We start from the raw sequence: 27,779 nt of genomic DNA, 5'->3' as shown, positions 1-27,779 counted from the left end.
GAACTTCTTTCTTAGATTCATGCGTGTCTCCGGTGTACGCCATTCAGAATCAATGGTTTGATTAATGGACTTAAATACTGGAAAGCACTTGGGTTTGTTAACTTGCATACCAAGGACTTTGTCAGCTTTGGAAACTGGCTCAGCTGTATTCTTAATTTCTAAAGTTACGAGCATATCCCTAAGAAGCCTGCGTTCTTGTTCTGAGCTAACATAAGAGGGAAACTCATCCCCTGAACTAGAATCTGAATCACCGTTTGAATCTGGAGACTGCTGACCTCCTGGTATTTCCCCTGAAGAAAGTTCTGAATCCGATGTGGAAGGTGACCGTGCCCTTCTCCTTGGATTAGATTGGTGTTCTATAGATTTCTGAACAGTTGTTTTAAACCAGCTGATTAAGTCAGATAGTTGATTTTGTTATAGATTGATCTGGGATGTACCTGGCCAAGCTTCTGCAATATCAGGCTGTAGTAGACCAGGATCAGTGATTAAATCTAAACCTTATACCTGCACTGCAGACTGTGCAGCAGGATTAGTTTCTGCCATAGGAAAAGCATTAGGGTTTGTAGCAGATGGAGAGTGCTCATGCTCTGCCTTTTTAGGTATCTTCAATTTAGCTCTAGACTTTCTAGGCTTAGGCTCATTGGAAGGCATATCTTGAATGAGGTCAATTAGTGCTTGAGGAACTGACATACTGCCCAGCAATGGAGAAAGAAGAACAAAAAAAAGCTTATTGAGCCCATATAACTGCTCCAATCTGAAGCACCCATGTGACTTCTGTAAGCCATGCACTGTCGCAGAACAATGCCGTACCCCTTAGCACAGGCTGATCAGCAGCGAGTTTGTGCGATGCTCCTTAAAATGACGTCACCGCCGCCGGAGAAGTAGCAGGTAGCGCGCGAACACCAGTTGTTATGGCAACAGGCGTCTACGTGATATACGCGGTTGTGCGCACCATTCTCCAAACATCCCCTGTGCTTCGCCACCGCCGATACTTTGCGGCCAACTGGGACGGATCCTGCGCATTGGCACACAGCCTCTGAACAGACAGGGTGAGTGCCGGCATCCTCTTCGTGCCTCCAGGGCTTAGCTTACCTGAGCATTTTGCAGGAACTGCAGTAACTAGAGCACTCCCCACTTGGCAGAATCTGGCAAGGAGGGGGAGACCCAGCTCAGGACCCTGGGAAACGGTGAAACACGCATTTCCCTACTAATATAACCTCACTACACTACAAAGGGGGTAACCCCCTAGTCCTAACCTCCTGAATCAGGACAAAAGAAAAACTAGAGTGGGAGGAGAGAGTCCCAGAGTTATAGGGGAAGGAGGAGTTACAGTTTTGATTCTTTTGTCCTGCCTCCAGAGGGGATCAGAGTTAACCCCAGACGTCTGCACTGACAGAAGGGCCGCCCTGGGAAAAAAGTATTTTTAAAGGCCTGGTGTTCATTAGTCTGTTGTAAGATAAATTGATTGCACATGGAAAAATGCAATACTACACTACTTTCCATAGAAATGGGTGTCCTGCAGAGATTACAATACAGATGAACCAAATCCATAGTGGATATTGGATATAGAGTCCTCCACAAAAGACTGAACCATAATATGCATATTTATTTTTCAGAAAATGTATTCTTTACAATTTAGAGAAGTATGAAATGGGAAATGAATGAAAAATAAATGGAAAAAAATAATGAAAATAAATTTTAAAAAACCCACTACAATCGCATCACAGCCATGGAGGATAAAAAAGCAAGCATCATGGTTTTGACTGCTTGACAGCCTCATAGTAACATAATAACACAGAATTTTTAACTGATTATATTTAGAAAATTTCTTATTTCAGTATGCTGAAGCTTATATTACATTTTCATTTTGCGACAGTTCCCCTTTAAAAGAAAGTGTCCCTGGAATTAACGTTGTCATATTCATGCGGAACTCGTAGGTGCCATTTTCATTTTCTTTGGATTCCTCGCTGAAGTTAGTGCAGACACAGCGTTTTTTGCACATGCACAGTTGGGGCCAGTCTGGTGTTCATGCCTGCTTACAGCACCAGAAAGCTCAGAAGATTGCTGAAGGAAAAGAAGAGGATCTGAACATACTCTGCGCTACTCTGCATGAATATGCCAATGTTAATGCCAAGGACACTTTTTCATTTAAAGTACTATGGAGGGTGAAGTGGGCCAATGGAGGGAATGGGATGGGGGTTTCCATTAGGGTTTCCATCCTTTGATACAATTCATATACTTTTTCGATGTCAAAGTTTAAAAATGTGTAGTCCAGTATCGACAAGAACACAATATTGTGGCAATGACCACTTTAAGTATAAGCATGCAATCACATATGCATGTAGGTTTATGCTGCCTGTTATATATGCTTGTGGTTTTATGACAAGCTTGTAAATATGTTTTTTTTTTTCCTCTCCCAGTCGAGAATATGAACATGATGCACTACTCAAAAAGTTTAACAATGCAAGATATTCCAGCTCAGAGGAGGAGGAAGATGCTTGGGGAGGGCCTGCAACTGACCTGTAACATTTCTGCTGTATGTGAAACCTTTTTTACATTTACAGACTGAACATGGATGCAGAAAGCACTCTGAACAAAAGCCTTCAAAACTGTATATTAAATAGATGTTTGTTGTTTTAATAATAAATATTTTTTCTTTTGCATGTTGCAATTTTCTACAGGAACTGAAACTAGCTAGTCATGTTTTATTTAATATCAGAAAAAATACATATGCCACACAGTAGTTTTAAAACAGTCACAAATGTATTCCAGTATGAATAAGGCATTTAGGCAAGGCACCTATCTTTATACTTGTACACTTGGTCTGGCCATATTCCAAACTAATTAAGAGTAAGCTCCTCATTAGATCAATTTATGGTACATTTTCATTGGAAGTATTCCACATAACTTTGCAGACATTATTATTTATCTTCCTTTACCTAACCTTCCTCAAGATCCACTGTTCAGACGATCAACCACATGCCAGTAAAATTAAGACTGCTCCTGGTTTTATTTGCCATAACTAACATACCAAAAGTTTATTGTAAAATGTAGTTGTCAATTAAACCAATGAAAAAATCCACTATGTCTTAAAAATTGTCCACATTTGTCAGGGATTTCCATCTCTATTTATAATGATCCAAATCCATTATAAGATGATTTCACAATATAGGTTCTTCTTTAGAGTGGAACTTCAATGTCTTCTAGCCAGAAAGTAAATGAACAAGATAAACAATGTGGTAAGACATAAGATATTCTAGTCATATTTCCTTATTGCACTGTGCCCTTAATAAGAAGAGTAGCCCACGAACACAAACTGCAGACATCCAGTCAGTCTTCTGCAATTTCACATGATATACTGCACCACTTGTGCAGCTCTTGTGAGCTCCAGGAGTTCTATAAGCAGCATAGACACAAAATAATGTGTGCTTATAGCATATTTGTGCTTTTTATAAAGTTCATGTAGGGAACTAGACAAAATATGATAAAATTAAAATGTCCACATATCTTCCTGGGCATCGCAAATGCAGCATAGTGTGTAGACATACAAAAGATAATATTCTCATAAGTAGACTGGGATCTCCTGTCCTGTAAGAAGCCTGTATGTAGAGGCAGGCATAGTTTTTATATGGACCTGCAGACAGAGGTAAATTGTTATCAGAAGTGTACAGTAACAATTGAAAGTACTGCTATATATCTACATTTTTATAATTCTATTTCTATTTGTTTAATAGTAATGCTAGGAGACAATAGCATAATTATTCCCTCTTTGTACAATAAGCTATCTGCTGCAGTAAAACTTCTAGGTGCTTAAGTTTGATTTCCTAAAAGGTTTTGCCTAAATGGCCGCCACTCCCAGGGCTGGCTGGCCAGCTTTTTTGTTGTGTTACAATGCCCTAAAAAGAAGCAAAAAAGACATGGTTGAAATGTTTGGGTCAACAACAAGTTACAAAGTGTCCTAATATAGAAGAAATAACTACCAGGTTTGCATACATTATCCTTTATATAGTATAGTTAGAGGAGAGCACTAAAAGAGCAATTAACTGCTGTAGTTTTGTTTATTCAAGACTACATGTTTCGTGAGAAAGGGCATCACCTATGCCCCTGATGAAGCCACATAGCTGGCGAAATGCGTAGGTGGACGGTGGGGGACCTAGCTCCCATCAGTTCCCAACGTTGACAGGCAGAATTGACCCCTTGAGAACGGGGACTAAGAAGGGAGTGGAATTTTAGAATTTGCTCAACAAGCTCTAACTTATTATTTTTCTACCAAACCGCATTGATTGAGTGGTACCATGGCATCCCCACTTTCTACCTATATTGCGGTTTTTAACCTATTTATGTTTTTTAAGACTACAGGCCTGCAATGCGCTAATTTGATATTGGCAGTGAGTTTGTAAAGATTTTTGATGTGGTTTGCTGTTGTGGGCTTTGCCCAAAGCTCTACTTGTTGCTTTTTAAAATTAATTACCATTAAAGGTGAAGTTTAATGAGTCAGTAATGAAGTTTTTCTCGAACCTGAACTGGTTTGCATGGAGGTGGGGGAGGGGCTACGCTCTGTATAGGCCTATCCACTCCCATTTCCTTAGTGTTTTGTACTGAGAAAGGGCATGTAACATTTTAGGAAGTGCACATAAGGCCCGAAAAATTTGTGTAAGTAGTCTTGAATAAATACAACCACAGCAGTTTACAGCTCTTTGAGTGCTCTCCTCTAGCTATACAGTTTAAAGGATTCATATCAGGATATCGGTGACCCTAATGAGGATTGATGCATTCCTATTAAGCTAAGGCACTGTGGGGGAACATTTTGAATATATTATCCTCCTGCACTGTTTATAAATCTCGATCATAATTCAGCTGAAAATTTTGTGCAGGGGGGCCAGTGGTATGCAGACTGAATAACAATGTCAACAGCATGTGTTCTCCAAGCATGTGTTTCCTCACCTCCCCAGTAGCATCCATCAAAGTTTGTATGATCTTCTCATGAGCAGTTGCCACAACACTTTGTCCATTTATTTCAATGATTCGATGGCCCACTCTGATACCTCCACGCTCTGCAATGCCACCACGCACCAGGCTGCATATCTGTGTGTGTAAATATAGATACATTTGAAGGATGTCAAACTGGAAAATTTTAATACCCAAATATCCTTCTCTTTATTATGCAGAGTTTGGTAGCAACAAATTTTCTTACTTAATCAAAGATCCGTCAATTGGGCAATTCTCAACAGAGCAGCCCAAAAGTGTAGCATGTGGGTAAATCACTTAGCTAGAGACTCCTTCCCATGGTTATCTACATACAAATACTCCTACTACCATACAATACCATACTTTACACCACCAGATAAAAGTTAGACAAAATGTAGATTGGCTAAAAATGAACAAAGCTCTCTAAGAGTGTATTCCATCAGACCCTGGGGCCTTGTTCCAATGACCTATATCCTATATCATATTTGTATCCTTTGTCAACCACTGATTTTACTGGGAAGCCACGAGTGCCAATACAGAGTAGTTGTTGAAACCTTGACTCTTATATTGTATGCATTGTAGAAGAGAACGAATTCAGCAGATTTTCTTTTTCAGTGCCCCTTTTGATCAAGTAATTCTATTTTTTTCACTGGCGCCACACTCTCAACCCTCAGTTGGTACTCTTTTTGTTTATCACACGGTTCCTTGTTTTAGATTTTTGCCTCGTTATTAATTGCTTCCCCCTCCACCCAATAGTTCAATCCACAATTGAGTTTTTTAAAAGAAGCAAGCTTTTTATTTAATTTTTTTTTAAACCTGAATGAATTGAATTTTTAAAGAAAAGCAATTGATGCAAGAAAACATGAGCGATATATACATTACTATCAATAACACAATTTCTCACACAGATATGCCTGAACACAACTGTTGGCTTTAACAAATTTGTCCCTTATTGTAGTATTTATATGCTTAAAAAAATTCTGTCCTTAAAGGAGAAACAAACCCTTAACAAAAAAAACCCTACCCTACATAGACCCCCTCCCCCCAGCCTCACAGGTAAATGCCCCTAACTCTTTACTTACACCTCTGTGCAGATTCTGTCCAGCGGAGTTCATGGGGGCCATCTTCAGCCGCTTCGGTAATGAGACCGGCGCTTCGGCAATTTTCATGAGTTTTGGCGCATGCACGCAATTGTCGTGAGAAAAAAATTGCTCCATCTGTGCCACTTTTCCTGTCTCATTACGACGATTACAGAACAGAAGAAGATGGCGCCCGTGAACTCCGATGGACAGAATCTGCTCAGAGGGTTAAGTAAAGAGTTAGGGGCATTTGCCTGTGGGGGGAGGGGCAGCTAGGCTGTGGGGGAGCATACCTCGCAACATTTTGGTACTAGAAAGAGGGACAGAGTGTGTCAACATTTTTGACCGCGCCCGTTCTGTGGCCACAACCCCCAAATTACCACGTCCATTTTACTAAATTTGGCAGGTTATGAAAGTTTGAACACATTTTTGTGTTTTTTTTTGTGTTATCACAGTTATAGTTATTACAGCTTTGCTAATAAAGGTGAATTACCCTTTAAACGGTATTGTCAGTGGAAACTTTTAATAAAATGAGCTCTCAAAAAGCTCTTTTGTGTTCTTTTGATCTAATCAATGCTTCTAAGTGACAGGATCTATGAAAGTAGTTGTGCTGCCAAATTTGCTAAAATATAGTTTTCAAAGGTTTCAAAATGTGAAACATCTTTGCACCTATACAGTATAATAAATATGTTTGGAGCTTTGATAACATAACTTCAAAGTTTTTTAATCATGATGCATTTTAGACATACTTTGACATGTTTTGCCTAGCAACAGCAGCTTCACATTCTGAGTGGTTACTCTTTGAAATTTTAAACTACATTTCTTCACAATGAATGCATTTGTTTTTTCACCTACAACTTGACCTGTAAGTGCCATTCTTTATCACTATATATCCCTCTGGCAACTTGTAGTTAACTCAACTATCATCTTTTTTTGCTAAATATATCCCGCTATGCCCCTGTATCGTTTTCTTTTATTCACTTTCATAAAACAGCTTTGTGAATATTACAAGTCTTATCACACTTACCACACCATCTTCAATGCAAAAGCCTAACTGGTGACTAACACTGGGTCTCTGAATGATGGCAGTGATCACTGGAGGGCAGCGAACAATACTCAGAATGACTTCACTTTGACCTTTTACGTCCTGAAAAAAAAAATTGTAGACTTTACTGCAACATCCATGCCCTCCTGTTACATTAAATAAAAACAAGAAAATGCTTCATGTACCAAAAGTCTTAAGGTCATATTTCTATAGATGTGTTAAAAAAAAGCATATAACTAACACATTTGCACAATATGCCATCATCTTAGCTTAGTATTCAATTAGAAACAACTAGCATAAAAAGCTGGTGTCTAAACATCTAAAAAAACAGATGTAACTTGTATAAAATTGTGTAAACTACATATAATCGTTTACTAACTAATCTATGCAAGTTTTTTTTTTTTTAAATTCAGGTATTTTTATTAGCATACCAGCATAAAAGTCAACAAAAGGTTACAGAATACTGTATATAACTCGTATACATCTGTGTGTGCAATAAGGTGAACAATTTATGCAGTGATCTACTAAACAACCCAGTCCGTCCCCTTGCCCCAGATTTTCTCATGCTTGGGGGAACTACCTCTGGTTTTATAGATAAGAGTTTCTAACGCACAGAAGTTTTTAACTTCACGAAACCACTGTACCAGTCTTTCCGCTTCCTCGTGATCATTTTTTTGGCAACAAAAAAACATTTAACAAATAAGCTTTGATGAAACGGAAGTAGATCTTTCAGTCCCACTCCAAACAAACTGATCTTAATGGTTCTAGCAGTAACATAACTAGAGGGGGCGGGCCCTGGCGCGGGACATGCTGCCGGGCCCCCCCCCATTCGCTGTTTTCTTTGTGTGTGAAGTGGCGCTCGAGCTGCCAGGGGGCCCTGATAGCAGCCTTGAATATAACCAAGGCCTTTGCACCCCCGGTAGTTACGCCACTGGGTTCTAGGAAGTTGTAATTCTAAGGTTACGTCCAGCATGTTAAATATCAGTGCCTAGAATGGTGATATGGCTGTACATTCCCATAACATATGTATCAGAGAGGCTTGTTCTATGTGACATCTAGGACATTCAGAAGAGGCCGAGGGAAATATGCGATGCAGTCTAGCTGGATAATAATAAGCCCTGTGTACAAAGTACAATTGAATAAGTCTATCCCTGTAACTCAGAAAGACTGAGAGGGGAGAGGCTAAGGGTCTGGCCACATGGGCAGATTAAGGGAGATTAGTCGCCAGGCCAACTTTGGGTCCAATTTGGCCAACCCTGTAAAGATAGGATTCCTCCATAATGGGGCTTGCTGAGGGACATCCGTAAAATGAATGCTTTCCGCCAGATCCCCCTCATACAGGGCAAAACAGGGTTGCCTGTGGTTTTTTACTAAGACATTGGAGAGGGGAGTGACCCCAACTCAACAGGATCCTGTGTAATAAGTATAAAGTTTGATAGTTTGCATCCTCCACCCAAGATGCTAGATGACTAAGTTGCGTAGCAAGAAAATATAGAAATATATTGGGGAAGGCCACCCCACCCACCAATTTCCCCCTGGTCAAAGTTGCCAAACTCAATCTGGCATGGGAATAAGTCCAAATCAATTGCCTAAAGATTGTATCCAATTTCGTGAAAAATGTTTTTTTAATCATGATAGGAGCTTGTTACAGGATGTATGTTATTTTGGGTAATAAAATCATCTTTACTAACTGCACTCTGCCCATGGGACAATGACTCCCAGGCTTCACTTGAATTATAGTTGTTAATAATGGAGATACATTCAAGTCATAAAAATCAGAGATGGGCGTTTAAAGGAGAAGGAAAGGTAATTTTTATTACCTATCTTTAACTGTTGCCTGATCGCACCCCTCCAGAACCGCTATAGTGTCACCAGCCAATTAATTTTCCTGCACTTACACTGTGCCAGCGAAGTTTTTCCCGTTACAGAGTTTGCGGCCGCCATGTTGGCCATATATCCGTCACATCCTTTGTCTCATCGTTAAAAGTGTGCATGCACGAAATTGATTCCTCCTCGCGTCATGCGTGCAACGTCACCCACACACCACCTGACCTGGTTAGCATTGATCGCATGGGGGAAGTAAGGCAATAATGTGCGCATGCGCAGGGCTTTCAGAATTTCTTCTGCGCATGTGTGAGCCCTTATAGTGCCGGTTTTGTTAGCTGGGGGGGATGTCTTCTGTATTTCATGCACCTAGCAAAATGTTTTACATCGACCTCTGAATGCAGCTATCGGGGAAGACATACAGAGCCACGATTATTGTAAGTAGTTCTCCTTTTTGTGGCCAATATATAGAAATGTATTTGTTTTTTACATTTCCTTGTCCTTTAAACTACTATTCCTAGGTAGGTAAATCGATCCGCCACCGGTAACGGGAGCTGAGTGGGCACTGCTAGAGGAGGCGGCTTATCTACCAGTAAAATACTTGACTTAAGTGGACTTGTTACCAAGCCTGACAGATGAGCAAATTTGGTAGTTAAATTAAATAAGGCTTGTGGGGAAGGGCCTTGGGCCCCCAAGTAGACGAGAGTGTCGTCCGTGTACTATTGTATGCGTTCCTCTCAGTTTGCCAATCGCCAACCAACCAAACCCTCGTGCTGTCTTATTGCTTCTGCAAACTGCTCCATGGCCAGAGCGAACAGTAGCTGGGACATGGGGCAGCCCTGCCTTGTTTCCCTTCCAAGATGATAAGTCTGTAAGCTGACCCCATTGAATACTATGGAAGCCATAGGCACCTGATACAGCAATTTTAGCTAAGTCGTGAATTTAGGGCCAATCTCAAAATTACTCAGAACTTGCCACAGGTATGGGCATTCTACGGTATCAAAGGCCTTGGTTATATTCAAGGCTGCTATTGCTCTTTGCCTACAATTATCATGCTGACTCGCCCAGTTCAGATATTATATTCAAAGCTGTGGATTTGCCGGGTAGAAAGTCCGTTTGGTCCTCTGATATGACCGTTTGGAGAACTTTACACAGCGTAAGTGACAATAGCTTTGCCCATATCTTAATGTCTGTACACAGTGACGAGATGGGACGGTATGCATCCATGCATCTTGGATCTTTCCCTGCCTTGAGGATCTATATAGAGGACTATAGAGGCTTCATATAGGGAGGCCGGGAGAATGCCTGTGTCTATGGCCTATTGCAGCATTTGTAATAAGTGAGGGCCAATTGCGGTTTTGAAACGCTTATAAAACACAATGGGGAGCCCATCTGGACCTGGGGTCCTACGTGAAGGAAAGGAGTCAATAACATTATATAGCTCCACCAAAGTGAAGTCTGCATTTAGGGTCTCCCTGTGTTCTATAGAAAGCTGAGGGAGGTTAAGGGACACTAGAAAATCCACTATTTCAGTACCATTGGCTGCATGTTTAGTATTAATCTACTCAAGTTTACTTCATTTATCCAACTTTGCTGCCATACACTTTAATGGGCTTGAATGTCAGATCCAATTCAACTCTCACTTACCGTCTTATTAATAATACATAGGGTTTGCCACCATGAAAAAAACTGGATGATGATGGGGAGGATCAGGAGAAAGAGGCCAAGCATGGATTTGTAAACATTGGCCAGGTATTTACACCAAAATGGAGCACAGAGTTAGTTCAAACCACATATTTCCTTGGTTTTCCTTCTTATTTTTTTTTTGATTTGTCCCATTTGATCTTTTCCCAGCACACCCTTCTCACCTGGATTAGGCTTTGGCACGTTGAAAAGGGAAGCCCCACCAGGCTGGTGCCATTTACGCTAGTCACATGATCTCCAATGCTCTGATCTCCACTTCGCTCAGCAGGACCTCCATGCATCAGGTTGGCTATAACCACAGTAGGAAGCAAGGATCCCCACCCAGATTCAACCACAGCTATGCCAAGCATTTCTCCCCGCTGCTTCTGGATGTATACCTAGGGAGGAAAAATCTGCATGTAATAGCAAAAATTAACTGCATAATTGTTTTTTAATGCCATACCCATGCAAGGACTTTCTGTTAAGAGTTTTTTTTTTTTTATTAAAGAGAAGTAAACAATACCAAGTTTCAAATATGTTATTTGAAATTAGAAATATTAAGAAGAGAAGTGTTTACATTTAAACATTTACATTTGAACAGTGACACTGCTGTGCCAAATAGGGAATGATACATACTTCCTGTGACATACTGTATGTGGCTGCATTCCACAAAAAAAATGACTGCTATGACCCAATTTTTTTTCGGAACAGGTAAAGCAGCACACTCACTTAACCCACCCTCTGATGTATATTTGGCTGTATCTTCATGAAAGATTCAGCCAAATTCCGAACTGAATCCAAATTCTAATTTACAAATGCAAATTAGTTTGTCAAAGAGAACTGTGCACTGCGAGCGTGGTTAAGAAAGGTTTCACTTCCTTGTTTATATGACAAAAAGGTCACATGATATTAAGGATTCAGATTTGGTTTGGCTAGGCACTTGTATTTGGACGAATCCTGCTGAAGAAGGCCGAATCCCGAACCAAATTTGGTGTATCCTTATTTATAATATAATTTGTATGTCTGGCCTTATAGAGGCCTTCACCTATTTGTAAAAACACAACATATTAAACTCAGCACCATTTTGTGTAGCAGACTTATTCTTGTACTTAATAGTGAGAAAGAATAAAAATCTATGTATGCAGATTCCCCTGGGAGCCCCCCTAACTTGGATGGATTCTTTTCTCAAGCTAGCTTGATCATATCATCTTGACCTTGAGGAGGAACCATCCCATTGGATATTTGAGCAGCTCTTTGTTTTCCTGTGCTGTGAAGCGATATCTCTATGCAGGGCCTCCATCAGGGGCGCACAGAGGGCCTAAAGGGGGGCCAGGCTGTGCTGCACTTTTCTAAATAGCCAGGCCTCCATTGACATCGCTAAAGCCGTGTCTACTGAACAACAATGTGTGTGTTTTTTGGTTTTTTTATTATTAAACCCCTAGTCACCAATGTATTATTTAAATACTCTATAAGCCCCTGTCTGCAATGTTTTTTTTTTTTTTAAATATTATCTGGGGCCCCAATTTTTGTTTACTTATGGGGGGCCCTGACCACCAATGATTTTTTTAAAAACTTTTATGGAGGGGGGCTAGCACCAATGTTTTTTTTAACTTATAGGGGGGTCCTGGTGACCAATTTTTTTATCTTGTGGGGGGGGGGCCTGACCACCAATATTTTAAAAACTCTAAAAAAAAAAGTCACAAATAGGTATTGGAACTTGAATCTTCGGGAAAGCACATTGATGGAAATCGAATCTTCCAATTGTGTTTTTATACGCTATTGATGCCTACAAATATTGTAAGTGCATTTTATCTACAATTAATAAATTGTTTATGAAGATTATACACAAGGGGAGTGCGCCCTTCTTATGATCTATTTTTAGATCACTCCTGGCTTAAGCATTCGGTTCTTTTGAAGTAGCAGCACCCCATCAATTGATTGTTTGATAAGATTATCCCTGATCGAGATCTGCTGGGATCACACACTCCAACTTTAATTGGAACTTGGGGTTTTTTCCTTTTTTCTACATAGACTGTTATAAAGCACCCTTACTTACTAATATACTAAAGCTCTTTTATGCCCGTAAGTTCTTATGTCATATATTTCCAAGTTTTTAAAAACTCTGATATCTTTGTTTGTGAGTTCAAAATCCATGGAGCTTATATCAAATAAACCTTATCTTTTCTAACTTCAAGTGGTCTCTGGAACTTTCACCACAATAGTAATACTTAGCAAGCTATATATATTCACAGGAATATAAAACAGGGTAATACATCTTGAAAAACTCCTTTTAAATCATATGCATAGCAGCAGCCTGGATATGGAATTGGTCCTCTAAAATCGAGGCAAGGAATTTTGGCATGTGCATTGGTTAGAAAACTAGTAAGCTTTTCATTCATGGTGATCCTATCAATTTTATGTTTATAGGGTTGGAAAAAGTACAACATTTTGGCTTTCTTTATATCAGACTATCATATACTAGATCCTGTCTGAACCCCTTTCTTTACAGCATTTTTCACATAACGATCCCTTTTTTTTGTTTGTTTGTTTTTTGAACTGGAGGTTCAGATTTCATATTTGTATGAAAGTCAGGTGATTTCAACAGAGCAGTAAGGAAAGATAATCACCTCTTTATTATCAGAGAAAGGGGTACATTCACAGGTCAACATTCCCACCAGCAGCCTTAGAGCATGCCAGTATTGTGGTGTTTATACAAGTGACCTGTAGATGTCACTGTGTACAAGACTGTATACACATAGTACATTTTATATTGCTAAGACTGTAAAAGTAGTAGTTCTTACTTGAAGTTGTAATGGCTAAATAATCCTGTTAATAAACAGCTCTTTTCTGGAGACAAAAACATAAGTATGAGGTATAGGGGACATGCACACAGGAAAAACTGAATGCAAAACCACCTAATGAGCATCGGGAAAGTCCCCACTTTGGTTACACTACTTCATGGAAACTAGTGACAATGAGCCTTCCTTTGGTCTAGCACAGTGCTGTCCAACTTCTATGGTACCGAGGGCTGGAATTTTTCCAATCTACATGGTGTAGTGTTAGCCACTACCTGTTTTTAGACCACACCCACTTTAAACCACACCCATGTTAACGCAAGACCATGCCCACATTAATAGCACACCAAAAAACCAAATGGTTGGTGCTCACTGCAGGGATCAGGGCCAGAACTAGGGGTAGGCATAGTAGGCGGCTGTCTAGGGCGCCATCATTGAGGGGCGCACTTTTTTCAAGCGTTTATTTAATAAATTGTTTCGGTAATCATGGTCACCCAGTTGGGTGGAATCCATATCCTTCCCCTTCTCCCTCTTGCCGGCAAGTAATAGCTCCTTCTGTGCCGTGCACAGCGACGTGCGTACACACGTTAATGACGTCACTGATGTGTTGGATGACAGAGAGAGGCAGAGAGCTGGCGGCCTGCTTGGTGTGGCTCACTCTCGCTGCTCTCAGCCTTGCACTGTTTCACTGAACTGAAGACATTCTTTCTATTACTGTAAAGTGTGAAGCTTCCTGCTGGCACAGCCAGGTACAGATTTGGGGGCCATATGTTTGCTGTTGCTGCTGGGCTGGGTGCTGGCACAGGTACATAAATACTTGGGGGGCAATATAATGTGATCAGATTTATTTTTGGCTGCTGCTGACACAGTTAAAGATTGGGGGCAATATGATGGCTGCTTGAGGGCTGTATGATGGATGGCTGCTGATCTTGCTGGTACAGGTACAGGGGCAGTAATATAAATGAAAAAGTGTTGTACATTTTCTTGCTCTCTTTATTTAAAATATTTACCATCATGGTAAGGAGGGAAATGGTAATGCAGGACAAGGGGGCACTGATTGAAGCTCTTGCCTAGGGTGCTGAACTACCTTGTGCCTGCCCCGGCAAGGATGTCACTCATATGTGAAAAAAGCTAAGATATATCAAGACACACCCATACATCCATATGCCTCCTCCTCCCCTGTGTATAATACAGTACCCCAGCATATGATTAAACACCTTAGGGGCCACTAACAATAATTTTCAAATGCTAACAAACCCTCAGAACAAATACCAAAGTATGGCACACACAGGGAGCATAGGGAAGGCAGAACAGAGCAGGAGACAGGAAAATCAGGACCAGTCTAATATGTACTACATACAGTGACACAGTGCTGGTGCCTCATTAGCATTTTGTATAAAGTGTGAACAGGTGAACAATGTGGGCAGTTTCAGTCTGGGTCTCAGGTGTGAGCAGTACAGGGTTTTAGGGGAGTGAACAATAGAGGTTTCACAAGTGTGAACAATACAGGGGGATTACGGGTGTGAACAATACAGGGGAATAGTCTGAATTTGTGGTTTAGACAATGCAGGGGCCAGTTAATCTCTGTAGAGATACCTTTTAAATTTTACATATGGTAAACAGACACAGCACGCAGACTTTGATTTGGAGGGCCACATGAGGGGGGGGTCGCCAGTTGGACAGCCCTGGTCTAGCACAAAACCAGGTCAAAGGATGGTTAAGGTACTTCAATGATCAAACCGAATAAAAACCTTTGGGAAAATCAGTTTAAACACAGTAACAATTTGACATCAATGTGACACACAGTGTTACTCACAGTCTCATTAGATACCATTACTCATATATTTAAAGGGGAACTATCGCGGAAACGATCAGGGAGAATATCTCTGCAGCTCTGATATACATTTTCAAGAGATAAAACACAATGTAAAAAATTTTTCGGGGCATTATATATTGAAAGAAAGGGGGAATATAATTCTAGGAGATAAGGGTGACACAATATGTCTTTTTTAAGCAAACATAAAACCTGATTCTTTTTTAAAATAAATTTTAAAATGTTACAAAAAATGTTTCATCTTGTTTACAGTTCCCCTTTATAAACCTTAACACAACTGAAATCTTGCATCAATGTACTCAATGGTTCAACAGATAAATGTATTAAAAATTAAATCCAAATATAAAAATGCTATGTATTTTACTTGCTTTTAATACTTAAAAAACAATATGCTTTAAATCAATGTAAATATTTGTTTGCTATAGCTTAGCTACCATTATTTAATACCTACCTCCCTGCAGTTGTCACTTTTACTGAAGTGAGGCAAATCTGCATTGTACAGTTGTTCCTCCCTTTGACCAGTTCCTGATGTTAAAGGTCCAGCCTTCTCTGAGCGCAGAAACTTCTGATAGGCCAGACCGAAAGCTTGACCAATGGCTTGAGCAATAAGCTGAGCCTAGCAGGGTTTGAAACAATAACATAAAAATACACATGATCTAGTCTTTAGAAAAAGTGACTTTAAAGAAAAGGGAAATGGGCTCAATGGATGTTGAATAGTATGTTTCCTTCTTATACAAATACCGGTAAATGCTTTACTTTATATGTTTTTATAAAGCAAAGCTATCAACACATACTAAGCTAATAATATATATAATAAATTACACATAGAATCTCATCAGTTTCACAACTGGGTCCTTTGTGTACCTGACCCATATAAAGTATAAGGAGCAATCCACCAGTAATGTAGAAGGAGCACCCATAAAACCCACATCAGGTCATTAAACAAAAAAACAACCTAGGGTCATATTTTTCAAAATGTGAATTTAGAACTCACTACAGAAAAACTCACTCACTTTCTATTCAATCCTATGGGATTTTTAGAATCATATTCATTAATGGAGTTCACTATTGATAAATAATAGTTCTAAATTCACATTCTGAAAAATATGCCCCTTAATGTAGGAACATGGAAAACAAATTTTTTTTTTCTCTTTCTCCCTATTAATGTCTGTGGGCGCCCTCTGACTTTTCTTGGCTTAGGGCACTACAATGAAGTGTATTTGTTTTCTTGTTTTTCTTTCATTTTAGGGGGTGTTAGGTGAAAAGTTAAAACTCAATCATAAGAATTTGCAAAAAAAAGAATGAAGTGTAAGTGGGCTCAAGGGGGTCAAGATTTGGGTTGTACCCAAAAACCTAAAAAAAAATGTTTCCCAATGGAGACATAAGCTAACAGAGATCACCATAAACACCACCATCACAGCACAATGGTTAGCAGTACACACTTTAAAAGCAAATAAACTGGAGGTTCACAGGGCTTGTCAGATGAAGTTTGGGACACTTTATTAACAGTCACCAGTGCAGCTTCTTCAATGGTATTTGCCACACCGACTCCCCAACAATAAGGGGCAGATTTACATAGGGTTGAATATCGAGGGTTAATTAACCCTCGATATTCCACTGCCGAATTGAAATCCTTTGACTTCAAATATTGAAGTCAAGGATTTAGCGATATTCCTACGATCAAACGATTAAATCCTTCGAAACGAACGTTTCGAATGATTTCAATCCATCGATCAAAGGATTTTCCTTCGATCAGAAAATTGTTAGGAAGCCTATGGGGACCTTCAATAGTTGAACGTTTTTTACTTGGAAACGTTCGATTCGAAGTCGAAGTAGCCATATTCGACCATTCGAAATTCGAAGTATTTTTTCTTCTAATCCTTCACTCGGGCTAAGTAAATGGGCCCCTAAATGTGATAGATTATAAGGTTTCCAAGGCAACTGGGTCCCTGCCTGCTGCCTACCCTCCCTGTTTTTTTCTTTGGGCTAGGGACACTGTACCTTCACAGACTTTCAGCAAAGGGGTGAACCCTGCATTGAAGACACTAGGCCCTACTTACTTAGCCCTTCTTCCACTGGCTCCCTATCTTGCTCACTCCTTGCTAGAAACTCAACTGCTTGACTAAGTAACCTACAACTAACAGCTCCAAAAATCGAACCTATCATAATCTAATCTAACTATTGTCTGCGGTGGCCAGCCTCAGGGTCTCTGGAGTCATACGCTGTTTTTTCTCATCAGCCAAAGAGGAAGCAGTACCCTGTTCTCTCCCTTATATACTCCCTTATATAACTTTTCTCTGGCACTTACCTTACCTAACAGCACCACCACTAAGTAGACAATATTTACATAAAATAAATTATTCTACAAGTGAAGCTGTCTGGGGCCATAAAAATGTCCCTGCATAATCCATTCAATTAATCGAAGAAATGGGTAACAATTACGCCCATTGATTTTTGGTATTGAGTATGAAATAACTTTCTATCTGATGTGTTGTATCTGAATGCTATATGAGTAAAAGAGCTGGAAATTCTTAGCTGTGAAATTTACTGTTCAACAGCGATCAACAACTTAATTAAGGGAAAGCTGAAACACTCCTGCTCCTGCATAAAATAATCTGTATGATGCATTTTCAGTCCAATTATTCTCCATACACATTCCTGAACACTTTCTGCCTGCATTTGACTTTCATAATCTCGAATTCCCACATTGCAATAACACTTTATCACAAGGTTAGAAGAGGAAAAAGATGCCACGGGCAACACAGCTAGTTGTCCTTTCTTCCCTTGCAACCTATTTGACAGGTTTTTTGTTTTGTTTTTTTTGCAGAAACTCACATCATCAGACTGAAACACATGGCAAAGTATTTTGTTAGGCTTCCTCTGGGTGGGAGAATGGTCTTGTGTGTGGGGAATTTTCCTGCGTGCCATAAGAACTACAGTTCTGCCAATGTCAGCTGTATAGGAGATTGTATGTAAATGATAGTCCATCAAGGACTCCTAAAATATAAAAAACAAAGGATAGATAGATAGATATTAACATGAGCGATCATGGGTAAGTGCCAGTGTATGTGTTGTAATGTATACTGTACCAAAAATATCAACATGCTTTCTGACCTGAGTATCTGCAGAAAGCACTTTAACCCTTCTTGTTGACACCATAATATCAACCTCCGTCATTGGTTGTGACTCACCATCTGGTGCCTTAAAGATAAATTACCAAAAAGACAATTAAAAAATTAATAAACTTAAAACTAAGTCAACATTTACAGTAGCTCTTACAGCCTGACTTTGTTTATCCATAACTATCAGTGCAATTATAATGTATCACCACAAATCATAACAGTAGGATAGCACAGTATGATCATTACAACATAACACTAGTCTGTTAAACAATCACACTAATATTTGTCTTCGCCAGTTTGCTTCTCAACAGACATAAAAAATAAAGAAAACACAAGAGAAAATTTGATGCTTGTGCCTCATAAGGAGGCAAACAACTCACCAACAATAGCCAAGCCAGAGTTCTACTGTAAATATTGCCAAGTGTTTAGGGATTAGAGCAAGATTTAAGGGTTACAAGATTATAATTGAGAGGAAACCAGAAAATATAGCCAAATGTTCTGTTACAGGAGTAGAAGTAGAGGGAAGAGAACTGGCACAAGGGCACAGGCAAGGACAACATGTTCATACATAGCATTAACGCATACCATGTAGAAATATTCCCCCTTACCTTTATCCTTTCTACTGCTTCCTGAGCCTGCCTCATGCGTGTGCTGGCCACAGGGTGTTTTTCACCTGGCAATTGGGTGGACCCCAGATACTGTGCACCAAATATCACTCCGTCTTGCAGATCCTCTGGATCACAAGGGCCAGGCACTACAAAGGCAAATGGGTCACAACAAACAAGAAATTATTCTGTCTTTAAAGTTGAATGCCATGAGCGAAAGAGCAGTATATTTATCAATGAGTGGAAATACAGCAAACTATTTAGATAAATATTCCCCTAAAAGTAGATAGTGAGCTGGGGAGTTCTCTGGTAAGCTGTGATTACCTCCATTTTCACTCTGATACAAGCCGCTTCGGTGCTCCTTGCCCACCACCTGCTCTTAATTTTCAGTAGCAGAGTAAGAGGCAGGGCCTGAACTAGGGGTAGGGAGAAGAGGCATATGCTTAGGGCGCACAGGTGGAGGAGTGTCAGGCACGTGCCTCTTCTGCGGCCTTCCACTAGTTTGAACCTTATGTCCCCCACCTGCAGAATATCTTCGGCACGTGCGCTCTTCTGAGCATGCGCATGCATGAGGACGGAACAACATTATTGGCCTGGTTGCCTAGGGGAGCTGTATTGTTAGTGCAGAGAGCGCAGTTGCAAAATTCTGATGAAAACCCCCCTAGAATTTTGGCTATTAAAGTTACCAGAGAGCTTTGTATGTCCTTATAGGTAGTATTTAGTCTGATAATATCTGTACACTAGGATATAAAGCGTTACTGAATTGGCCTACAATATTGGTAATTTTTTTATAGCACAACAAATATTATTATATATACTAGCATTACACTAGAAGTGTATGTGAATTTTTGGCACTCAATGTGAATATACAGTATAATGCAACATTTTGGGCACCTCTGCCCAAATTACATATTTAGTTAACTTTGTAAGTGAAAAGTAGTACAACTTCTGCAGGAATCCATGTGTTCTATAACTGTGCAGGGCCAGAAAATGGGAAAGGCAAAAGAGGCACGTGCCTAGGACACAACACTGGAGGGGTACATACCTCTTCTGTCTATTTCAGGTCCTTGGTGAGGGAACAACAGGCCAGCATTTTCGAGGTCGACTGAACAAGATAACGCTATTTAACGAAGGGGGTGAGTGGTTGGGCAATGCGATCAGGCTGCTTGCCTTAGCCACCCCCACTGTAACTGTGCTTTAACATTTGCAAATATACAGTTAGGTCCGTAAATCTTTGGACAGAGACAAATTTTTTCTAATTTTGGTTCTGTACCACAATGAATTTTAAATGAAACAACTCAGATGCAGTTAAACTGCAGACTTTCAATTTTAATTCAGTGGGTTGAACAAAAATATTGCATAAAAATTTGAGGAACTAAAGCCTTTTTTTTTTTAACACAATCACTTCATTTCATCGGCGTAAATACCGGGGGAGCAGGGGGTGCAATTGGGCCAGGGCCCACACCCCCACAGGGCCCCCGGCAGTCACGCGCCCACTGCAGCGGCTGCAGCGACGCACGGAAGAGGGTGGGGGCGGAGCCTGGCTGCACGGCCCGCACCAGGGCCAGCCCCCACCTAGTTCCATCTCTGCTCAATGCAAATGGACAAATTAACAAACTGAAAATTTCTAATACTTGGTTGAAAACCCTTTGCTGGCAATGACAGCCAGAAGTCTTGAACTGATGGACATAATCAGATTCTGGGTTTCCTCCTTTTTAATGCCCTGCCAGGCCTTTACTGCAGCGGCTTTCAGTTGCTGTTTGTCTGTGGGCCTTTCTGTCCAAAGTTAAGTCTTCAACAAGTGAAATGCAAGCTCAATTGGGTTCAGATCAGGTGAGTGACTTGGCCATTCAAGAATATTTCACTTCTTTGCTTTAATAAACTCCTGTGTTGCTTTGGCTGTATGTTTTGGGTCATTGTCCATCTGTATTATGAAACGCCTCCCAATCAATTTGACTGCATTTAGCTGGATTGGAGCAGACAGTATGTCTCTGGACACCTCAGAATTCATTTGGCTGCTTCTGTCCTGTGTCACATCGTCGATAAACACTAGTGTCCCAGTGGCAGCCATGCACGCCCAAGCCATCACACTGTTTATAGAGATGTGGTATGCTTTGGATCATGAGCTGTTCCACGCCTTCTCCATACTTTGTTCTTGCCATCATACTGGTAGAGGTTGATTTTGGTTTCATCTGTCCAAAGAATGTTTTTTTCCCAGAACTGTGCTGGCTTTTTTAGATGTTTTTTGTTTTGTTTTTTTAGCAAAGTCCAATCTAGCCTTTCTATTCTTGATGCTTAAAGGAACAGTTCAGTGTGAAAATAAAAACTGTGTAAATACATAGGCTGTGCAAAATAAAAAATGTTTCTAACATAGTAAGTTAGCCAAAAATGTAATGTATAAAGGCTGGAGTGACTGGATGTCTAACATAATAGCCAGAACACCTGCTTTTCAGCTCTATAACTCTGAGTTAGTCAGCGACTTGAAGGGGGGTCACATGGTACATATCTGTTCCATGAGTTTGCAATTGATCCTCAGCATGCAGCTCAGATTCAAAAGCAACAGATATGACCCATGCGTGCCCCCCCCCTTAAATCTCTGATTGGTTACTGCCTGGTAACCAGGGTAACCAGTCAGTGTAAACCAAGAGAGCTGAAAAGCAGGAAGTAGTGTTCTGGTTATTATTCTGGTTATTATTTTAAACACCGAGTCACTCCAGCCTTTATACATTAAATTTTTTTTGCCAAGTTCACCAGTGCTTTCTTTCTTAGGATGTACCAAACTGTAGATTTTGCCACTCCTAATATTGTAGCAATTTCTCTGATGGGTTTTTTCTGTTTTTGCAGCTTAAGGATGGCTTGTTTCACCTGCATGGAGAGCTCCTTTGACCGCATGTTGTTTGTCCACAGCAAAATCTTCCAGATACAATCATCCCCCCCCCCCCCAAATTAACTCCAGGGCTTTTATCTGCTTCATTGATAATGAAATAACGAAGGAATTGCCCACACCTGCCCATGAATTAACCTTTGAGTCAATGCTAGGTTCTTATTTTCCTTAAAAATTAGGCATTGGCTTTAATGAGAGATGGGAAGATGAATAAGAGAGGGTACGAAGACAAAGATAAGTAACAATAACTATGAAACTGACAAAATGTCTAGCCTCATGTCAGATTTCAAGCTTAAATATAAAAAAAAAATATGTTTGCTCTTTTGAAAAACAGATTTCAGTGTAGAAGTCTGCTGGAGCATTAACATTAACTGATGTGTTTTGAAACAAAAAATGAGTACCCACCACAGTATTCCACAGTAAATGGACCTACCTTTTGCTATTGAGGAGGTAGCTGAGGGTGTATCCAGTGACTGAAAGAGAGAGAGACTGAACATTAAAATGGACTAGGAAATAATTCCCTTAAAAAATAGTTATCTTCTTAAAGTTCGTTCTATAATAAATATACAAAGAAAAATAAATTAGCCACACAGTAAATCTGCATGTATATGACATGTAACCTAGGTATGTTGCACATTTAGGTACACATTCATGGGCAATTTGCCATACATATTATTACATTCTCAACTTTCACACGGTCTTAATATAGGGGTATGGGGTAATATAGGGGTATGGGGTAATATAGGGGCTAATATAATTAAACTGTCACAAATTTTGCCCCAGGTCTAGTAACACATAAAACCAAAAAGCAATAACTGGTTAGTTGATTGAAAAAATACTGAATGGATGCCATGGATTACTAGGCCTATTTCTGTCATTTAGTACATTATGTCTTCCTTTACTTATGTGCCTTCTGTCTGTCTGGATGTTTGAATTTGGGTTGATCACACAAGGTGCCACTGCACATCTTTACACTGTGGGGCAGATTTATCAAGGGTCAAATATTTAATTCGAAGCTTTGAAATTCATAAATTTGAATTTGAATCCCCCTATTCGTCGCGGAAATGACGTCAATAGACTTGTATAGTGCCGTGCGGCAAAAAAAAAAAGATGCGGTCATATATATTTCGTTGCGCGACAAAAAAAATTTCGACGCATATAGAATTTAATGGGCGTCGCCGACATTTCGATGGGGGCGAATTTTTGGCAAAACGAAACGGTGAGTATATTAGAATAAAAAAAATTCTCATGAATTTAAAATTCGACCTTTGATAAATGGGTCTCTGTGTGTGTATCTATAAAATTGGTATATGTTTAGTATTGGCAAAAAGCCCACCGTACAATTTGGTGGAGTAACTTTTATGGCATGGAGCCAATGAATGCCAATGGAACGGAGACAGTAGTGCTTACTGATATGACTGCTGACAGAATCAGCAGGATGAAGTGTATAAGTCTATACCATCTGCTCAGGTCCAGCTGCAAAACTTACAGGACAGTACTTATGGGGATGTTCCCCTTTACTAGACATATTTTTAAACAACCATTTTATTCATATTCATATATAACACATAACTGTAATTTGCGATCACTGAAAAAAAAATGTATAGTTTGTAAGTTATATATACCTAGACTAAGTATAGAATCCCAGCCGTACAGTTCAAAACACTCTTTCCAAAAGTTGGAATATTATGGTATTTATGGTCATTTCCAAATCTGAGAGCTGATTGGCTAAATTGTGTCAAATGTTAGCAGCTATTTGGATCAAGCACGTGCAAATGAACCTGGAAGGGTCATGCTCAACATTGCAGAATTGTTCTGTAGCCTCTACAGCATTTTACGAAGAAAACTTGTTGTTGTACCTTGTGAAGACAAGCATATTCTTTACCATAACAGATGGTCAATGACCCAAAATATGTGAAAGAACTTTAAAACAAAGACATGGAATATTCTTCATTTGACCTCAACCCGAATTAAAATGCATTTCACTTGCTGAAGGCAGAAAGGCCAACAAACAAGCAGCAACTGAAGATTGTACCAGTGAAGCTAATGCATCAACAAAGAGAAGAATTTGGGCATTTACTCTTGTGCACAGAGACAGGGAGTTCTCATTTATTCATGAAACTACATATACTGGATGAATGAAGCATGGATCACATTTTTTTCATGAGCATAAAAACGCTGTGTGTGCCATAGAGTTTAAAGTAAAAACAAAATATATTAGGGTATAACTTAACTGGAAAAATAGATTCAGGTCAGTGGTGTAACTAGATGCTACAGGGCCCCACAGCAAATTCAATTTAGGGCCCCAAAATATTGGCCTAGCCTACGAAGATAAATTAAAATTGCTCATTAAATAGGACCTCACTGGGGGCCCCCCTGCAACCGCATGGTCTGCCTTCTCTGTAGTTATGCCCAATTCAGGTTCAAGGTTTGTGTAGATTTCTAGGTTTTTAGCAGTTTTGATTCAGGTGAGTTGAATTCAGTGCTGAGCAAAACAATGCCAAACAATACAATATCTGTACAGTCAGAACAAAGCAGCAGTATAAAAATATACGCCACCAGTGAAATTGTCATAAAACATTAAGGGGCATATTTATCAATGGTCGAATTTTGAATTGAGAAAAACTTTGAAATTCAAAAAGACCAACCTAAAATAAGTAAGTTTTTTTTGGTCTAATAGATCTGTTTTCGAATGAATAGGTCCGTATTCGGCTGAATTCGAATAGTACGAATCGAAGGATAGTGCATTCGATCAAATTCGATTCAAAGTTTTTCCCAAAAAAACTTTGATTTTTTTCACAGTCCACTAATTGACTCCAAATAGGTTCTAGGCAGCCCCCCATAGGCTAAAACAGCAATTCGGCAGGTTTTAGATGGCGGATGGTTGATGTCGAATTTTTAAAGAGACAGTACATGATATTCGATATTCAAATTTTTTTCAAATTCAAATCGAATTTGGACTATACCCTAGTCGAAGTACCAAAAAATAGCTCGAAATTCTATTTTTTTTCATTAGAAAATTCACCTCGACCTTTGATAAATCTGCCCCTAAGTGCCAATTTAGCCTATGATTTTTGCTGTTGTGCATACAAATTACACTGCAGCATTTACATGGGGCAGTAGTTGCAACTTTTTTGTACAATACATAGTGCCAAATCATTTGTACTTTAGCTTGTATAGATATCTGGGAACATCTATCACCTATTTACAGTATTTATTTTACATATCACAAAAACTGCTAATATTATAAATAACAGGAGTGCCCTCTGCTGTTCTGCCCGTTCTAGGGTTTGACAGTACACCATACAAACACTTTTTCAGTCCAGGTTTGTTTAGATGCAGTGTACCAGACAAAGGCTTTTTTTTTTAGATGCTTTGTATTTTTTTATTTTTGACCATTGTAGTTAAATTAAAGAAAAAATTGTTAATGTTAATCTCTCTGGTGTTTCAGTCTGGCATCTTAATTATCCAGGTGTGGAAATTTTTTTTTTTTTTTAATAAATTCTTTATTTCTGGTGTACATCTATAGTTCATTTAAAATGCATTTGCTCTTCAGTTTTACTTTTAATTCATATTATAATGAGAACTGCACTTAGACCAACTCTCTCCTGTGCATCCAAGTGTCAAGTGTGGGATGGGCATGCCTTTATGATTGAGAACAGTTATTCCAATATTACATTAAGTTATATGTGTGGGTTTAGGTTTCCTTCAAATGTCTGGGCAGGTATGCCAGGTTAGGTGTCAGTTTCAACATTCTAGCCTACAATTCTGTTGGGTCACAGGCAATCTATCCACTACAACATGTCCCTGCCTATGTTAGCAGGTGCATGCTGCATCACCAATTGTGGAATTAAAGAGGTGCTGCAGCTCCTGGCTATACAGATGTGCACTGTCACTTTGGCCCATGAGCAGATAGGTCACATATCGTGAAGTGCAAGGGCTTTTTTTTTTCCTGCAGATTACGGTCTTTACAACAATAATAATAATAGATTTTAATGAAAGGGATTGTTGACCTTTAAATAAACTTTTAGTCTGCTATTGGCTTTCATCTTTTTATTATTTGTGGTTTTTGAATTATTTAGCTTTTTATTCACCAGCTGTTCAGTTTGCTATTTCAGCAACCTAGTTGCTAGGGTCCAAATTACCCTAGAAACCATGCATTAATTTGAGTACATGAATGTAATATGAATAGGAGAGGGCCTGAATAGAAAGGAGTAATAAAAATAGCAATAACAATATTTTTCTAGCATTACAGAGCAATTGTTTTTTAGATGGGGCAGAAAGCTGTAATGAGTCAGAAGAAAAAGGCAAATAATAAAAAACTATCAAATGCAAATAATGATAACTTTATTCAAAGTTGTTAGGAATTGGACATTCTATAATAAAATGTATCTCAAATGAGAACAACCCCTTTAAAAATCCCTCATGCGTACTACAAATAAAATATGGCTGTGTGCCCTTTACACATGTAGAAATTAACATAGTACATGGACCTTTAAATACCCTCAAATTTTTCTCACCTCTACATCTGGAACTTCTTCCAAACTGCTAAATGAGTCTTCTCTACATAAGTTTGAAGTATAAGAAGAGGACTTCTGTTTTACCTCTTCAAAGCTTCCCGCCCCAGCTTCCTGTAAGGAACAGGAGACAGATGATTTGTTCTTGGGCAATTCTTCCAACCTAGCCAAAGGTACAGCTGAACCCACATCTGCCAGCACTCCTTCTTCATGCTGAAATAAGTGCAATAATTCTTCCGAGCCAGCATCTGTGAGAAAGAGACCTCGACTGTTTGAAAGCAGTATTTCTGATTCAGATACCCGTCTGAGTTTCTGTGTCAGTCCTTTTCCCATAGCTATATGCAAAGGACATGGCTCGCACTCAGCTTGTCCCTCTTGTTGTTCTTCCAGTGGATTGTTTGATGTTTCATTGAGACAATCTAGGCTGGGTCTTAACTCTAATGGCTCTTCCAAAGTTGCTAACTCACTTAGAAGTTCCTGCATATGAAATCCCTCTCCTGGCACATCTCCATCCAGGTCCATGATGTTCAGCTCAGGAGTGAGAGGAGGTCTAGTGTCCATATCAGGACAGCTGTCCACACGAGAGGGTGCCCTACATGTTGGGTCCATACAAACAGGGTCCTCAAGGCTTTGGGAGGATTGAAGACTGCAACCCGCAGAACAACCCTCATAATGTTGTTGGTTTTCCATATCTATTTGTGAAACAGTTTGGGTCCTTGTGTGGCATGATGAAAGTTGGGGGTATTGGACATGAAACTCCATTCCTTTTTAGTTCACAACAGGCAACGAATGCAATATGAACTTTTTATCCTGAAAAACAAGGATTTATATGAAAAATAAATAACATTGAAACTGAAAAACTAGAACTTCCTCGCACTTAAAATAACGGCCTACTTTAGAACAATATAACATAACTTGTTTTTGACAATTCTTACGACAGATTGCGCCCTCATTCCTTCCCACGTCCCGTCACATTAGAATATATGACCCAAGATATCTTCCAACCAGCTTAACACACGTTAACTACTAACATTCCAAACCCATCCCCGGTCACTTTCAGGGCTGAAAACTCCAGGGATCTGCCATGTTTCTACGAAGGCGCATCGCGGAGGATTGTGGGAGATGCAGTCCAGGAGGAGGGAAGAGGAGGGTGTAACTGAAGCTTATCGCATAAATACAGTTGCAGGGGAAAGACGCTGCTTGGCTCCTGTCACTGCTATGCGTGGCCGGCTTTTTGTCTTATAACTCGTGTTAACCTTTCCACACTAGTTCAGAGGTTCCAATAGCCCTGTTGGGGGGGGGATTCTGGGAGTTGTAGTACAGAAAAAGCTGTACGTGGCCACATCGCTCATTCGTCTTTGGCGACAGTTTAATGGATAACTTACGGCGTTACAGACAATCGCTAGCCGTTCTCTTTTGAATA

At 39.7% G+C, this 27,779-nt stretch overlaps 2 protein-coding genes across 5 annotated transcripts in view; one reads left to right on the top strand and one right to left on the bottom strand.

The window, feature by feature from the left end:
* tjp3.S (tight junction protein 3 S homeolog) overlaps positions 1 to 4,497 on the top strand; it is a gene marked incomplete at its 5' end in the record, with an annotated part of 47,221 nt that extends 42,724 nt beyond the window's left edge. The window contains 1 exon segment of the mRNA NM_001086093.1: positions 2,421 to 4,497. Within this exon segment, the coding sequence (NP_001079562.1) occupies positions 2,421 to 2,526 (106 nt within the window). The 3' untranslated portion in view covers positions 2,527 to 4,497.
* On the bottom strand, positions 1,587 to 27,753 carry apba3.S (amyloid beta (A4) precursor protein-binding, family A, member 3 S homeolog). 4 transcript variants are annotated; one of them, XM_018243520.2, is made up of 11 exons: positions 27,272 to 27,750; positions 26,360 to 27,166; positions 22,273 to 22,312; positions 18,959 to 19,104; positions 18,343 to 18,429; positions 18,064 to 18,225; positions 15,680 to 15,844; positions 10,785 to 10,997; positions 7,075 to 7,194; positions 4,945 to 5,085; positions 1,587 to 3,634 (listed from the first exon to the last, which is right to left on the bottom strand). In XM_018243520.2, exons 2-11 carry the CDS (start codon positions 27,116 to 27,118, stop codon positions 3,563 to 3,565), a joined length of 1,905 nt encoding a protein of 634 aa, XP_018099009.1. In that variant the 5' UTR covers positions 27,119 to 27,166; positions 27,272 to 27,750; the 3' UTR covers positions 1,587 to 3,562. The 4 variants fall into 4 exon arrangements, with proteins under 4 accessions (XP_018099009.1, XP_018099008.1, XP_018099007.1 ...); XM_018243519.2 differs by having other exon boundaries at positions 27,292 to 27,749; XM_018243518.2 differs by having other exon boundaries at positions 27,388 to 27,749.
* Positions 27,754 to 27,779: the final 26 nt, after the last annotated feature.

Source organism: Xenopus laevis, chromosome 1S, assembly GCF_017654675.1.
Source record: "Xenopus laevis strain J_2021 chromosome 1S, Xenopus_laevis_v10.1, whole genome shotgun sequence".
Lineage (NCBI taxonomy): Eukaryota > Metazoa > Chordata > Amphibia > Anura > Pipidae > Xenopus > Xenopus laevis.
Note: the sequence above shows the minus strand (reverse complement) of the source record. Positions and strands in the feature narration are given on the sequence as shown.